This window comes from Lutra lutra, chromosome 2 (assembly GCF_902655055.1).
Source record: "Lutra lutra chromosome 2, mLutLut1.2, whole genome shotgun sequence".
In the NCBI taxonomy this organism is placed as follows: Eukaryota; Metazoa; Chordata; class Mammalia; order Carnivora; family Mustelidae; genus Lutra; species Lutra lutra.
Genome location: NC_062279.1, coordinates 203,999,310 through 204,015,449, shown reverse-complemented (window position 1 = coordinate 204,015,449; position 16,140 = coordinate 203,999,310). Strand labels below are relative to the sequence as shown.

General features: G+C 42.2%; 1 protein-coding gene across 1 annotated transcript in view; it reads left to right on the top strand.

Annotated features, from left to right (window-relative positions):
• SCARB2 (scavenger receptor class B member 2) overlaps positions 1-16,140 on the top strand; it is a 69,587-nt gene that overhangs the window by 42,090 nt on the left and 11,357 nt on the right. Inside the window, exons 6-7 of the mRNA XM_047719576.1 lie at positions 5,206-5,325; positions 8,104-8,273. Of these exons, the coding sequence (XP_047575532.1) occupies positions 5,206-5,325; positions 8,104-8,273 (290 nt within the window). The remainder of the gene's footprint in view (positions 1-5,205; positions 5,326-8,103; positions 8,274-16,140) is intronic.

Here is a 16,140-nt window from a genome sequence, read left to right as displayed (position 1 = left end):
GATGGCCAGGGCACTGGCCCCAGGGAGATTTATTAAAAGTGGATTTTGTTTTAGACTCAATCTGTTATTTTTTTTTTAATCTTTTAATAGCACAGTATTATCCTTTTAAATGTGTATCACAATTACTGATACAGTTATAATATAATGATACAGTGTTTGGTATATTGGGCTTTTTTTCTGATTTATGTCTGTTCTACCCTCAGATTTTTATGGTTCATATTTAACAATATTTTTCTGACAAAATTGAAAGCTGTCTATTTGTCTCTTCTCCCAAACAGAACACTAACTACCAATTTTGTAACATATTACACCCATCTTCCATGCTATTTCACATTCTTTGTAAGCCAAATATAAGTAAAATGTTTATTATGTTTATAGTAAATAATTAATAAACCTGTTCTATTAAATTTCCTTTTTTAATTTTCTGGGCAATTTTACTGAAATTCTAGTTAATTAACCTACTATGCAACATTAGTTTCAGGTGTACAATATAGTGATTCAGCACTTCAACATACGACACCCAGTGCTCATCACAGGTGCCCTCCTTAATGCCCATCCCCCATCTAGCCCATGCCTCCGGCAGCCCTGTTTGTTCTCCGTAGTTAAGAGTCTCCTCTGGTCTGCCTCCCTCTGCTTTATTTTTCCCTTCATCTATATTCACTGTTTTGTTTTCTTAAATTCCACAGACGAGTGAAATCATATGGTATCTGTCTTTCTCTGACTTATTTTGCTTAGCATAATGCACTCTAGCTCCATCCACATCATTGCAAATGGCAAGATTTCATCCCCTTTATGGCTGAGTCATATTCCATTGTATATACGTGTACCACCTCTTCTTTATCCATTCATCAGTTGGTGGACATTTGGACTCTTTCCTTAACTTGGCTCTTGTTGGTAATGCTGCTATAAATACTGGGGGGCCTGTGTCCTTTTGAATCTGTGTTTTTGTATCCTTTGGGTAAATACCTGGTAGTGCAGATCCTGGGTGGTAGAGTAGTTCTATTTTCTACTTTTAGAGGAACCTCCGTACCGTTTTCCAAAGTGGTTGTACCAGTTTGCATTCCCACCAACAGTGTAAAAGGTTTCCCTTTCTTCACATCCTCACCAATATCTGCTGTTTCCTGTGTGGTTAATTTTAGCCGTTCTGACAGGTGTGAGGTGGTAGCTCATCATGGTTTTGATTTGTATTTCCCCAATGATGAATGATGTTGACCATCTTTTCATCTGTCTCTTAGCCATCTGCATGTCTTCTTTGGAAAAACTCATGTCTTCTGCCCATTTCTTAACTGCACTAAAAATATATATATATTCTGCTGCTTTAGGGTGAAAAAATATATTCATACTATATATAAAAACATTTTATGTTTTTATATAATAATATTATATAATATATATTAGACATATAATATATTGATATTATTTATCTAATTATATAGATATATAGATAGATAATATCTAATAGATATCATATATCTAATATATATCTAATGTATAATATATAATATAGTATTATAATATATTCTCTATATATTCCCTATTCTTTTCTCTCTATATATATTAAGTCCGTCTGGTCCAGTGTGTCATTCAAAGCCATTGTTTCCTTGTTGATTTTCTGCTTAGATGAATCGTCCATTGCTGTAAATGAGGTGTTAAAGTCCCCTACTATTACTGTATTGTTATCAATGAGTTTATGTTGGTTATTAATTGATTTGTTTAATTGGGTGCTCCCACATAGGGGGCATAGATATTTATAATTGTTATGGCTTGTTGGATAGACCCCTTTTATTATGATATAGTGCCCTTACTCATCTCTTGCTACACTCTTTGGTTTAAAATCTACTTTGTCTCATATAAGTGTGACCACTCCAGCTTTCTTTTGATATCCATTAGCATGACAAATGGTTCTCTATCCCCTCACTTTCAATCTGCACGTGTCTTTAGGTCTAAAATGAGTCTCTTACTCTTAATCAGAGGAAACAAATTGACGGTTGCTGGAGGGGAAGAGGGTGGAGGGATGGGGTAACTGGGTGATGGACATTAAGGGGGGCACGTGACGTGATGAGCACTGAGTATTACATGAGACAGATGAATCACTGACCTCTACCTCTGAAACCAACAATACATTATATGTTAATTTTTTAAAATAATAAATAAATAAATATAAATAAACAACTACAGAGGAAATAAATAGATAAATAAACGTCACATGCACAGAAAAAAGAAAAGAAAATAAAGAGTCTCTTGCAGGCAGCATATTGATGGGTCTTATTTTTTTCATCCATTCTGATACCCTGTGTCTTTCGATTGGCACATTTAGTCCATTTACATTCAGAGTGATTGTTGGTGATACAAATTTAGTGCTGTTGTATTACCTGTAAAGTCAGTGTTTCTGGAGATTTTCTCTGTTCCTTTCTAGTCTTTGTTGCTTTTGGGCTTTCTTTCCCACTCAGAGTCCCCTTTAATCTTTCTTGCAGGGCTGGTTTAGTGGTCCTGAACTCCTTTAGTTTTGTATGTCTGGGACACTCTTTATCTCTCCTTCTATTCTGAATGACAGCCCTGTGGGATAAGGTATTCTTGGCTGCATATTTTTCCTTTTTAGCACATTGAATATATCATGCCACTCTCTCTGGCCTTTCAAGTTTCTGTGGACAGATCTTCAGGGAACTTCATGTGTCTACCTTTGTAGGTTAGGGTTTTTTTTTTTTTCCTTACTGCTTTCAGGATTTTTTTTTCCTTATCTCTGCATTTTGCAAATTTTACTATGACATGTCTTGGTGTTGGACAACTTTTGTTGATTTTGGTGGGAAATCTCTTTGCCCTCTTGATTTAGATGTCTCTTTCCTCCCCCAGATTAGGGAAGTTTTCAGCTATAATTTGCTCAAATAAACCTTCTACCCCTTTTTCCCTCTCTTCTTCTGGAACTCTTAAGATATACGTGTTACTACACTTTATGGAGTCACTGAGTTCCCTAAGTCTGTGTTCATAATCCAACATTTTTCTTTTCAACTTCATTGTTTTCCATAATTTTATCTTCTACATCACGTGTTTGCCCCTCTGATTCTTCTGTTCTTGTGATCATTAAATCCAGCTGGTTTTGCTTCTTGGTTATGGCATTTTTAATTTTGCCCTGACTAGTTTTTAGGTCTTTTATGTCTGGGTTAAGGGACTCCCTGATGTCTTCTATGCTTTTCTCTAGCCCAGCTAGTATCCTTATGATTATTGTTTTAAATTCTGGCTCAGGCATATTATTTATATCTGTGTTGATTAGCTCCCTGACTGTGAACTCTTCTCACTCTTTTATTGAGGATAAATTCTTCCATCTTGGCATTTTGTCTAGGTCTCTGTCTTCTTTGTTATGAAAGCCTATTATGTTTCTTGCTTCTGAGATAATGGCTATATTAAGAGGAGGTCCTATACTGTCCAGGGACTAGAGCTTCAGGAGGTGTCTCTGTTACGTGCTTTGCACACTCTGCTGTTGTGTTTGGGCTGCTCTTTTTGTCAGGTCAGGCCTCTGTAGGGTGTCCCCTTGCTTGCAGTGGGGACTGTTTGGACCCTGTCCAGTGTGCGGTGAGCTTAACTAGGTGTCTTTTGTTCTGCCTGTTAGGAGAGAGTAGATCCTGTTTTCCCTAGAGCTGAAGCTTTGCAGTGCTCTGTGGTCAGTAGACTTGGTGGGAATGGGGGGTTTGTGCTGGTCCTCTGGGGGGCCGACATCCTGCTGCTCTGACTCTCAGGCACCCCTGCCCTGGTTCAGAAGCACTTGTAGAGTGTAGGGGGACTTGGTGTAAGCAGTTCAAGCCTTCACTGTGGGTGTGGTGCTGCTCACTGAAGTCTGTCTGTGCTGATGTACAGGGGAGAAAACTGGTGGCAGCCTGCTCTCATCCCCAAAGAGGGGCATGCGCACCCACCATTGTTCAGGAAGCCTCCAAGAAGAGCAAACACTCTCCCCTCTTTTATACCAGACTTCCCTCATGTCCCTGCCTTCACCTTGTCAGTGTCTGAGCCATCTGCCCACCAGGTGGCACTGTGGCTTTTGTTTCAGGACCGCCTGCTGGATTTCAAAACTCCAAATTTTAGGGACCCAGCATGGCACAGATGGGCACTGATCCTCTGGGGTAGGGTCTTGCCATACTGCAGCTGGTGCCAGTATGTCCCAGAAGGGCAGTCACATGCACATGCAGGGGCTTCGAGTTTACAGTAAAGCACAGTAAAAAGCCTGCTGCTGGGTTAGTGGCCCGCAGCAGGTGTCTCTGCTCCTGTGCTGATGAATGGGACAGCACATTGGCACCTGCTGGCTCCTTTGTTTCTAGAGAGGCAATGCCACTTCTCCCAAGTGCACTCCAAGAAGGGGAACCATCTCTCTTTGTGCCACCCAGGGGATCCTCCGACCACACTGTCTGCTCCTGGGCCTCCACCCTCCTTCTCCACAGGAGCACCGCTAAGCCCGTGAGGCTTCACCCCAGCAATGGCGCAGAATTCTAAAACTTTAGATGTAAAAACTTGTGATTATCAGTCCCTCTCGTTTTCTCCGTCAGTGGTTTTGGGGAAGTGTTTTTCTTGTGTGATAACCTGCAGCCTGTGCCCCCTTTCTGTCTCTCTCTCTCTCTGTGATCAGGGGCTCCCCCTCCCCTCAGCACTGGCAATTCTTTTCTCCCCAAATCACGTCCCCACATCTCCTACCTTCCATGACGTGGCCCCTTTTCTCCCTCTAGTTGTGCAGTTTGTTCTCTCAGTCCTCAGATTGGTTTCCTGGTGTTCTGAGTGATTTGCTGTTTAGCTAACTGTGTTTGAGAGATGGGGCAAGCATAAGGTCCTCCTTCTACTCTGCCATCTTAAGTCCATCCTCAAGAGCCGATCATACCTATCTCGAACCCTGCTGTGAGTGGACTAGCTCTGAACAAGGCTATCATGAATGCTAAACTGAATCACTATTTTAAGAAAATGAGTATTTCTAAACCGCTACATAGGATATTCTTTTTTGCAGGAAGGAAAGAGGGATTTTTAGACGTTACCTCTATCAGAATTGATTCGGGGATCGGGTGCCTACCCTCCTGATCCAATCCTTAACCAGAGTCCCCCTTGTGTCTGCATATAAATAAGCTTCTGTGGGTAGTTGGCTCCCAATTAAGGCTTGAAAAGTCCCGACCATCTGTAAAGATCTGAAATAGAATGTGATATTCTCCTCTTCCTTGTGCTCTTCAATCACAGATCCCTTGACTGGTGGACAACAGACAGATGTAATATGATCAATGGAACGGATGGAGATTCTTTTCACCCCTTGATAGACAAAGAGGAAATTCTTTATGTCTTCCCATCTGAATTTTGCAGGTAAGAACTTTCCAGATAAGTTATTTGACTGTAGGACCAGCAAAAGGGTGAGGAATATAGGCAGCTACCCTCCATAGGCCTGGACATTTCTGCTTATTCAGTGACAAGTGCTCGGGTGCCTGGGTGGCTCAGTGGGTTAAGCCTCTGCCTTCGGCTCAGGTCATGATCTCAGGGTCCTGGGATCGAGCCCTGCCTTGGGCTCCCCGCTCAGCGGGAAGCCTGTTTCTCCCTCTCCCTCTGCTGCTCCCCCTCATGTCTCTCTCTCTCTCTCTCTGTCAAATAAACAAAATCTTAAAAAAAAAATTCCTGACAAATGCTGGCGGCATGTTGAGAGATGGTTGGCGTTGCGGTTCACGGTACAGGCTCCAGAGCCCGGCTGCGCCGGTGGATTTGAACACCAGCTCCAACTCCTACAGCTGTGTGACCTTGGGAAGGTCGTCCAGCCACCCTGTGCCTCACTTTCCTCATTTGTAAAACAAAGATAAAAGCAGCTGCCTGCCTCGGGAGTTGTCCTCGGCACAGATGTGTCACTGTCAGTGAAGTGCTTCTCCCGGGGCCCGCCGGACCGTGTCCGTGTCCAGAGGCGGCTCTTAGTGACTACGACAGGCGCTGTCCAGCGTGATACCGGTCAGCGGTCAACTATGCAGGAGATCGCTCAAACCGTTGTGTCTAGTTCAAGTTTGCAGGCATTTGCTGAGCTGTCACTACCCTTAGATAGTACCTGCTCCCACTTGCCCTGTAAGCTCTCCCTCTCTCCCCCCTGCTCCTTCATGATTCTGGCTCCTCTCTGGGAGGAAGGCATCCTGCTCTCCATCCGGATTCCTGTCCCCCCATCAGCCCCTGCCCTTTCTCCCCCCGTCACCCCAAACTGCCTGAACGAACGGCTGACTTGCCCCGCCTCTGCATCCTCCCCACTTACCCCGAAAGCCCGTTCATGGAGCTCCTCAAAATCCCAAGGGGTTTATTCTCATTTGACACTGTCGGTCCAGTGCTCTGAAGAATGGCTGTTCTGGGGTTCCGTGGCTCACACGATTGCAGTGCCTGGCCGGCCAGTCCTGCTGGGGACAGCGGTGGCATCATAAATCTCCCCCCTCCTGCGTCCACTGTGATGTCTCCCCAGAAAGAGCTCTGGCATCAGCCCCCACCGTTCCGTCCCTGCTGCCTGTACCTCGTTCCTGGCCTTTCCAGCTCCCCCACAGGACACCACAGTCCGCCTCTGGCTGCCTGCCCTTGATCGTACGTGTCTGTGGAAGGACAGAAGGGTCAGAAATGCCGTGGAACGCAGTGAGTGCAATGAGGCAACCTAGAAGTGCCATAAGGAGGCTTTTTTTTTTTTTAGATTTTATTCATTTATTTGACAGACAGAGACCACAAGCAGGCAGAGAGGCAGGCAGAGAGGAAGGGAAGCAGGCTTCCCGGGGAGCAGAGAGCCCGATGCAGGGCTCGATCCCAGGACCCTGAGATCATGACCTGAGCCGAAGGTAGAGGTTTAACCACTGAGCCACCCAGGCGCCCCCATAGGAGGCTTTTTAAAAGACTTGGTGCAGAGGAAACGTGTTCTTATCTGACACGACCACTTTTTTTTTTTTTTAAGATTTTTAAAAATTTATTTATGATAGAGAGAGCGGGAACACAAGCCGGGGGAGCTGGAGAGAGGGAAGTAGGCTCCCCGCTGAGCAGAGAGCCTAATGCGGGGCTCGATCCCAGGACCCTGAGACCATGACCTGAGCCGAAGGCAGACACTGAACAACTGAGCCACCCAGGCGTCCCCGATACGACCACTTTTGATGGGCCATTTGACAATGTTAGTAAAGCTGAGGACACGCAGACGCCATGGTGCCCCACTGCTCTGTGTCAGCTCCTTGGCCTGGACAACACCTGTGCAGACCTGTAAGGAGACGTGCACGGAAAAGTTCATCGCCATGTGGTTTTAAGAGTGCAAAATTGGAAGCAACCTAAGGCACCCTAAAAGGAGAACATAAATTGTGGTGTAGCCATATGATGGGGTACCAGAAAGATTTAAAATACAATATGTCTTATACTTAAAATATAAATCTTAATAATATAATATTGAATGAAAAAGCAAATTACAGGAAGAGAATGCGGCGTGCTGTTTATATAACGCTTCAGTAGAGTAGACCGTGCTGCACATTGTTTATGAATGTGCACGTTTGTGAAAGGATTAAGACCTGCAAAGGGGAGGATAGACCCCAAGTTCAGGACAGCAGTACCTCTGAGGACGCAGGGAGGCATTGGGATCAGGAGTGTTACACTGGAATTGGGAGTGTTACACTGGAGTCGGGACTGTTAGGCTGGAGTCGCTGTTACACAGGGGCGCCTGCATGGCTTGGTCGGTTCAGCGCCTGCCTTCGGCTCTGGCCATGGTCCCAGGGCCCTTTGCTACCTTTTCATCTTTCGCTTTGTCCCTGCCTCCCGCTTGCTCTGCTTTGTCCACACTGACTCGTGTCCGTGCTGGTCTGGACGACGCTTCGATTTCTTTCTGTATGAGACTCCGTCCTGAATGTCCTCTTCATTTTCTACCGCTCCTTCTCCCCCCCCCCCCCCCCCCCCCCGCGCTTGGCCTGGTGTGGCTGTTACTACAGTTGCTGCCTCTTAAACTTCTTTCCTGATAATTCCTCTTCTGTACCAAGTGGCTTGAGTTCCTTTCAGGCTTTCCTTTGCATCTTCACTGCCCGCCTGTACCCTGTGGACTTGAGCCACGTTGTGCCTGAGAACAGTTGTTAACTCGCTGGCTCTTTCCTCCTTCCCTCCTACCAGATCAGTGTACATAACTTTCAGTGACTTCGAGAGTGTGCGGGGACTGCCTGCCTTCCGCTATAAGGTGCCTGGAGAGATACTAGCCAACAGCTCGGACAATGCCGGCTTCTGTGTGCCCAAAGGAAACTGCCTGGGCTCGGGGGTTCTGAACATCAGCATCTGCAAAAACGGTAAGGGCCCAGGGGAGGGACGCGATCCGTGCGCCCCGGACGCAGGATTGGTGTTCCTCAGCGAAGAATGTGGTCAGCCCACATGAAAGAGTGATTCCGACTTTTCCAGAATAATATTTCTTAATATGGCTGTAGAATGGTAAACTACTGGCTTTTCTGCATTGCTTGTTTTTAAAAAAATGTAAGGTATAACTGACATATAACATTGCATTAGTTTCTGGTATACAATCTAACGATGCATGATTTGTACTTATTGTAAAATGATCACTGCGATGAGTACGGTTAACATCCATCACTACACATAGTTAAAAAGACAAATGTTTTTCTTGTGACAAAGACTCGTGAGACCTATCTTCTTAGCAAGCTGTAAACATGCAGTACAATTAACTGTAGTCACTATGTCGTGTACTACATCCCCGAGACCTTTATTTTGTAACTGGGAATTTGCATCTGTTGACCCCCTTTCCCCCAGCTCCACCGTCTCTGACAGCCTCTGATCTGTTTTCTGTTTCTATGAGCTTGGTTTGTTGTTGCTGCTGTTTTTAAATTCCACATGGAAGTGAGATCGTAGATACTTGTCCTTGTCTGATTCATTTCACTTAGCATCATGCCTCCAAGTTCCATCCACGTTGTTCCACATGGCAAGATTTCATTCCTTTTGTGGCTGAATAGTATTCCACTGTGTGTGTGTGTGTGTACACCACAACGTATTTATTCATTCACCCATTGATGGACAGTTAGTTTATTTCCATATCTTGGCTATTGAAAATAATTCTGCAATGAACATAGGGTGCATATATCTTTTCAATTTCGTTTTTATTTTCTTTGGGTAAATACCCAGAAATGGAATTGCTGGATTGTATGGTAGTTCTGTTTTTAATTCTTTTAAGATTTTATTTTTATTTATTTATTAGACAGAGAGAGGGAGCATGTACATGCAAGCAGGCGGAGGGCAGAGGGGGAAGGAGAGGGAGAATCTCAAGCAGACTCTGCGCTGAGCGTGGTACCTCACATGGAGCTTGATCTCATGACCCTGAGATCATGACCTTAGCCGAAATCGAGAGTCTGACTCTTAACCAACTAAGCCACCCAGGTGCCCCTATTTTTAATTTTTTGAGGACCCTTATATCATTTTCTATATATATTTTCTATATATTGTGGCCACACCGATTTACATTGCCACCAGCCGTGCACAAGGATCCCCTTTTCTCCGCATCCTCACCAACACCTGTGGTTTCTTGTGTTGTTGATTTTAGCCATTCTGACAGCTGAGAGGGGATACCTCATTGTGGTTTTGGTTTGCATTTCCCTGATGATTAATGATGTTGAGCACCTTTTCATGCCATTTGTGTATCTTCTTCGGGAAAAAAGTCTATTCGGATCTTCTGCCCATTTTTTTAAATTGGATTGTTTGGATTTTCTTGCTCTTGAATTGCATGAGTTCTTTATATATTTTGATTGGATTTTAACCCTTTACAGGTACACAATTTGCAAGTATTTTCTCCCATTCAGTAGGTTGCCTTTTCATTTTATTGGTGGTTTCCTTTGCTGTGTAAAAGTTTTTTAGCTTGATGTAGTCCCGTTTGTTTATTTTTGCGTTTGTTGCCTTTGCTTTTGGAGTCAGATCCAAAAAGCCATCACCAAGTCTTACGTCATGGGGCTCACTGCCTATGTTGCCTTCTAGGAGTTTTATGGTTTTGGTCTCACATTCAAGACCTTAATCCGTTTTGAGTGAATTTTTGTGTATGGTGTAAGACAGTGGTCCAGTGTCATTCTTCTGCAGGTGGTTGTCCAGTTTTCCTGACATTTATTGAAGACTCTGTTTTTTCCCCATCATTTGTTCTTGGCTTCTTTGTGATAAATTAATTGGCCACATGTGCATGGGTTGTATTTTTGGGTTCTCTATTCTGTTCTAATGATGTACGTTTCTATTTTATGCCAATACTGTACTCTTTTGATTACTATAGCTTTGTAATATAGTTTGAAATCAGAGAGTGTGATATTTCCAGCTTTGTTCTTCTTTGTTAAGATTGCTTTGGCTACTTGGGGGTCTTTTGTGTTTCCACACAGTTTTTAGGATTGTTTATTCTATTTCTGTGAAAAATGCCTTTGGAATTTTGATAACAATTGCATTGAATTTGTAAATTGCTTTGGATAGTATGGGCATTTTAACAATATTAGTTTTTCCAATCCATGAACATGGAATATCTTTTCCGTTTATTTGTGTCTTCTTAAATTTCTTTCCTGTTACAATTTTCAGTGTACAGGTCTTTTACCTCCTTGCTTAGATTTATTCCAAGGTATTTAATTCCTTTTGATGTTATTGTGACTGGGATTGTTTTCTCTTTCTTTATTTTTTCTGATATTTTATTTATTTGTCAGAGAGGAGGGGAGAGAGAGAGAGGAGGGGGGAGAGAGAGAGAGAGAACCTAAGTAGGGGGAGAGGTAGAGGGAGAAGCAGATTCCCAGCTGAGCAGAGAGCCCAATGCGGGGTTCTATCCCAGGATTCTGGGATCGTGATCTGAGCCGAAGGCAGATACTTAACCGACTGAGCCACCCAGGCATCCCTGGGATTATTTTCTTAATTTCTCTTACTGAGAATTCATTATTAGTGTTATAGTAACACAACTGATTTTTATATATTGATTTTTTTTTTTAATCTTGCAACTTTACTGAGTTTGTTTTTTAGTTCCAGCAGTTTTTTGATAAGCGTCTTTGGGGTTTTCTTTTTCTTTTTCCTTTTTTTTTTAAGATTTTATTTATTTATCGACAGAGAGATCACGAGTAGGCAGAGAGGCAGGCAGAGAGAAGGGGAAGTAGGCTCCCCACTGAGGAGAGAGCCTGATGTGGAGCTCAATCCCAGGACCCTGAGATCATGACCCAAGCTGAAGGCAGAGGCTTAACCCACTGAGCCACCCACGTGCCACGAGTCTTTGGGGTTTTCTACATATGATATCATGTCATCTGCTAATAGTGACAGTTTTACTTCTTCTTTACCAATTTGGATGCCTTTTATTTCTTTATCTTGCCAGAGTAATTACTCTGGCTAGGACTTCCAATACTATGTTGAATAAAAGTGGCAAAGATAGGTAACCATCCCTTGTTCCTGATTCTAGAGGAATAGCTTTAAGCTTTTCACTGTTGAGTATGATGTTAGCTGTGGGCTTGTTGTATATGACCTTTATTAGGTTGAGAGATGTTCCCTCTATACCTGCTTTATCATGAGTCTTTATCATAATGGATATTGAATTTTGTCATATTCTTTTTTCTGCATCTGTTGAAATGATCACTGATTTTTATCCTTCACTTTGTTAATGTGGTATACCCTGTTGTTTGCTTTGCAAATATTGCATCATCCTTGCATCCCTGAAGTAAATCCCACTTCATTATGGTATACAATCCTTGTAAAGTATTGTTGAATTCAGTTTGCTAATATTTTGTTGAGGATTGTCGCATTTATGTTCCTAAGGGATATTGGCCTATAATTTTCTTTTCTTGTGGTGTCCTTGTCTGGTTTTGGTATCAGGGTAATGCAGGCCTTGTAAAAATGAGCTTGGAAATGTTCCCTGCCCTTCTATGTTTTAGATTACTTTGAAGGATTGGCATTAATTCTTCTTTGAGTATTTGGTAGAATTCACCACTGAAGCCATCTGATCCTCGACTTTATTGTTTGGTAAGAAGCTTTTGATTACTAACTCAGTCTCCTTACTAATAATTGATCAATTCAGATTTTCTGTTTCCTCAAGATTCAGTCTTGGAAGGTTATGTTTCTGGGAACTTATACATTTCGTTTAGGTGGTTTGTTGGCATATAATTGTTCATAGTGGTCTCCCATGATCCTTTGTATTTCTGTGGTATTAGTTGTACCATCACTTCTTTCATTTCTGATGTATTAATTTGAGCTCTCTTGTTTCTGGAGGAGTCTTAGCAAGGGTTTGTCAATTTTATCTTTTCAAAGAACCAGTTCCTTGCTTCATCGATCTTTCCTATTATCTTTTTAGTCTCTATTTCATTTATTTCCACTCTGATCTTTGTTATTCCCTGCTTCTTCTAACTTTGGGCTTCATTTTTTTCTTCTTTTTCAAATAACTTAGCTTATTTGACAATTTCATGTTTCTTGAGATGGGTTACTTACCACTGTGAATTTCTGCCTTAGAATTCCTTTTGCTACATTCCATAAATTTTGATATGTTGTATTTTCACTTTCATTCATTTCAAGGCATTCTTTGATTTCTGCTTTGACTTCTTTTTTGACTCATTGGTTGCTCGAGATCATGTTTTATAGTTTCCTCATATGTGTGAATTTTCCAGTTTTCTTACTATAATTGATTTCTAGTTTTATACCATTGTGGATAGAAAAAAATGCTTGATGTGATGTCAGTCTTTTTAAATTTTTAAGACTTGTCCTAACATATAATCTGTCCTGGAAAATGTTTCATGTGCACTAGAGAAGAATGTGTATTCTGGTGCTTTTATATAGAATGTTTTTTATGTATCTAAGTTTATCTGGTCTCATGTGTCATTTAAGGCCAATGTTTCCTTTTTGATTTTCTGTCTGGATGACCTGTCTGTTGAGGTGAGTGGAGTGTTACAATCTCTTGCCGTTATTGTTTGGCTATCTATTTCTCCTTTTAGGTCTGTTAATATTTATATATTTAGGTGCCCCCTATGTTGGGTGCATAAATATGTACAAATGTTATATCCTAGACGCCTGGGTGGCTCAGTCGTTAAGCATCTGCCTTCAGCTCAGGTCATGATCCCAGGGTCCTGGGATTGAGACTCATATGGGCTCCCTGATCAGCGGAAAGCCTGCTTCTCCTCCCACTCCCCCTGTTTGTGTTCCCTCTCTTGTTATGTCTCTCTCTGTCAAATAAATAAATAAAATCTTTTTAAAAAAATGTTATATCCGGGGCGCCCGGGTGGCTCAGTTGTTGAGCGTCTGCCTTCGGCTTGGGTCATGATCCCAGGGTTCTGGGATTGAGCCCCACATCGGGCTCTCTACTTGGTGCAGAGCCTGCTTCTCCCTCTCTCACTCCCCCTGTTTGTGTTCCTTCTCTCGCTGTCTCTCTGTCAAATAAATTAAAAAAAAAAAATCTTTAAAAAAAATTTTAAAAAAATGTTATATCCTTGGGACACCTGGATGGCTCAGTAGGTAAGGCGTCTGCCTTCAGCTCGGGTCATGATCTCAGGGTCCTGGGATCGAGCCCCACATCGGGCTCTCTGCTCTGCAGGGAGCCTGCTTCCTCCTCTCTCTCTCTGCCTGCTGCCCTGCTACTTGTGATCTCTCTCTCTGTCAAATAAATAAACAAAATCTTAAAAAAAAAAATGTTATATCCTCTTTTTGGACTGATTCTTTTATCATTATATAATGCTCTCCTTTGTCTCTTTTTACAGTGTTTGTTTTAAAGTCTTTTTTGTCTGATGTAACTAAAGCTACCCCAGCTTTCTTTTGATTTCCAATTACATGAACATTTTTCCTTCCATGTACTTTCAGTCTCTATGTGTCTTTATGTCTGAAGTGAATCTCTTTAGGCAGCATATGGGTCTTGTATTTTTATCCATTTGACCACTCTGCATTTGATTGGAGAATTTAGTCCATTTACATTCAAGTCATTATTGAGGGGCACCTTGGTGGTACAGTCAGTTTAGCATCCAATTCTTGGTTTCGGCTTGGGTCATAACCTCAAGAATGTGAGATTGGTCCCCTTGTCAGGCTCTGGGCACAGTACAGAGTCTCCTTGAGGTTTTGCTCTCCTTCTGCCCCACCTCTGCACACACACGCTCACTGTCTCTAGAATAAGTAAATCTTTAAAAAATAAATAAAGTAATTATTGATAACTATAAACTTATTGCCATTGTGTTCATTGTTTTCTGGCAGTTTTGTAATTCCTCTGCTCCTTTCTTCCTTCTCTTGTGTAATGCTTCTTATTCCTAGAATGTCATGTTGTGTTCTTTCTGGGTGGTAGTTTAGAAGTCTTAATAGTAATAATAGTTCATGTTTACCACGCACTTATAGTAGTCATTATTCAGCTAGTCATTGTTCTAAATGGTTTATGTATATACATGTAGTTAATATATGGAAATTAACTGATTTCATGTTCATAATAATGCTAAATGAGAAAGTGGAGAACTTGGTAATGAGAAAGTACATATCTTGTTAAAAATCTATGATGATTTCAGCATTGGGGAGTGTATGTGATATGGTGAGTGCTGTGAAGTGTGTAAGACTGACGAATCACAGACGTGTACCCCTGAAGCAAATAATGCATTATATGTTAATTAAAATAATAAATTTAAAAAATTTTATGATGATTTCAAAACAGGTTTTTTTAAATTAACATATAATGTATTATTTGTTTCAGGGGTACAGGTCTGTGAATCATGAGTCTAACACATTTCACAGCACTCACCATAGCACATACCTTCCCCAATGTCCATAACCCAACCACCCTAACCCTCCTCACCACTCCCCAGCAACCCTCAGTTTGTTTCCTGAGATTAAGAGTCTCTTATGATTTGTCTCCCTCCCCGGTCCCATCCTGTTTGATTTTTCCCTCCCTTCCCCGCAAAACCCCCCGTCCTGCCTCTCAAATTCCTCATATCAGAGAGAGCATATGGTAATTGTCTTTCTCTGATTGACTTATTTTGCTTAGCATATCTGACTACAAATTTCTCAGTGTCTCTGAATGTCTGAGCTATTCTGCTCCTTTCCATGAATGAGGCAAAATTATTGCTTGTACAACTGACAAAGCATTTTCTTCATCTTGAGAACTAGCTTTAATAATCGTATGTTGCAAAATTAGTCACAGTGTTCTTACTAGATAGGCATCCAGAGGCCTCTTTTTATAATCATGGAGAGCAAGGCTCAGAGAGGTAAAATGATTTTTGTAAAATTTTTGTCTCTGAGCAAATCCCTGCTAGAACGTAGGGTCTTCTCCTGTCCATGCTGTGGTACTTCTTAGGCCACAATTCCTCTTTAAAGTTTCTTTTGAGAAATTTTGTAACCCCTCTTTCCTAAATAAAGTAATGTGCTAACTTTTGCCCTCTTATCTAATTTGCTTGGAAAAAAAAAAATCTCCTTTTGGGGTAAATCTCAAGTCAGCAGTATACCTCCCTATTCCTTCTCTCATGGCACTGGCTCCTAAACCTGGCCTTGCATGGGAAATACCTGAAGAGTCATTAAAAATAGATGTCCCAGAGCCCCAGAACCTGTATTTTTAACATGAGCTCCAGGTGATTCTCATGAAGGTGGTGCGTACTATTTGGAAACCACTGTGCCCAGGGACATGGCACCCTTCCCTGGAGATAAGACCAAAGTAGATGGGAACAAGTGCCTGCTTCTGACCTCTCCTGCTTCCTTACTAGGTGGATGGTCCTGAAATAGTGCCTTGCCCACTCAGTCCATGTGCTTCTGGCTCAAGGCACAAATGTGGACATATTTTTTTCTCATTGTTTTGCTAACATTCTGCTTCCTCAAAAAGTTGATGTCAAGATCAACAAAGATTCTCTCTGGCAAATCACCATCTTGCTACAGTCCTTTTCCTCTTGCCTCTTATGTACTCCCAGATGTGGACCAAAAAGTTGGTCTCTCTGGAATTATCCTCAGGTGTTTTGAATTTCCCGGGAGAACATTTTGGATAGTGGGATGAGAGAGTGTTCTAGAGTCAGGCAGATCTGGATTTGATTCATATTCTGTCTGTTAGCACATTAGCCAAGTTGATGAAGGAGGTACAAACCTCAGGGGTACCTGGGTGGTTCAGTCATTAAGTGTCTGCCTTCGGCTCAGGTCATGATCCCAAGGTCCTGGGATCGAGCCCCGCATCGGGCTCCCTGCTCAGTGGAGAGTCTGCTTCTCCCTCTCCCTGTC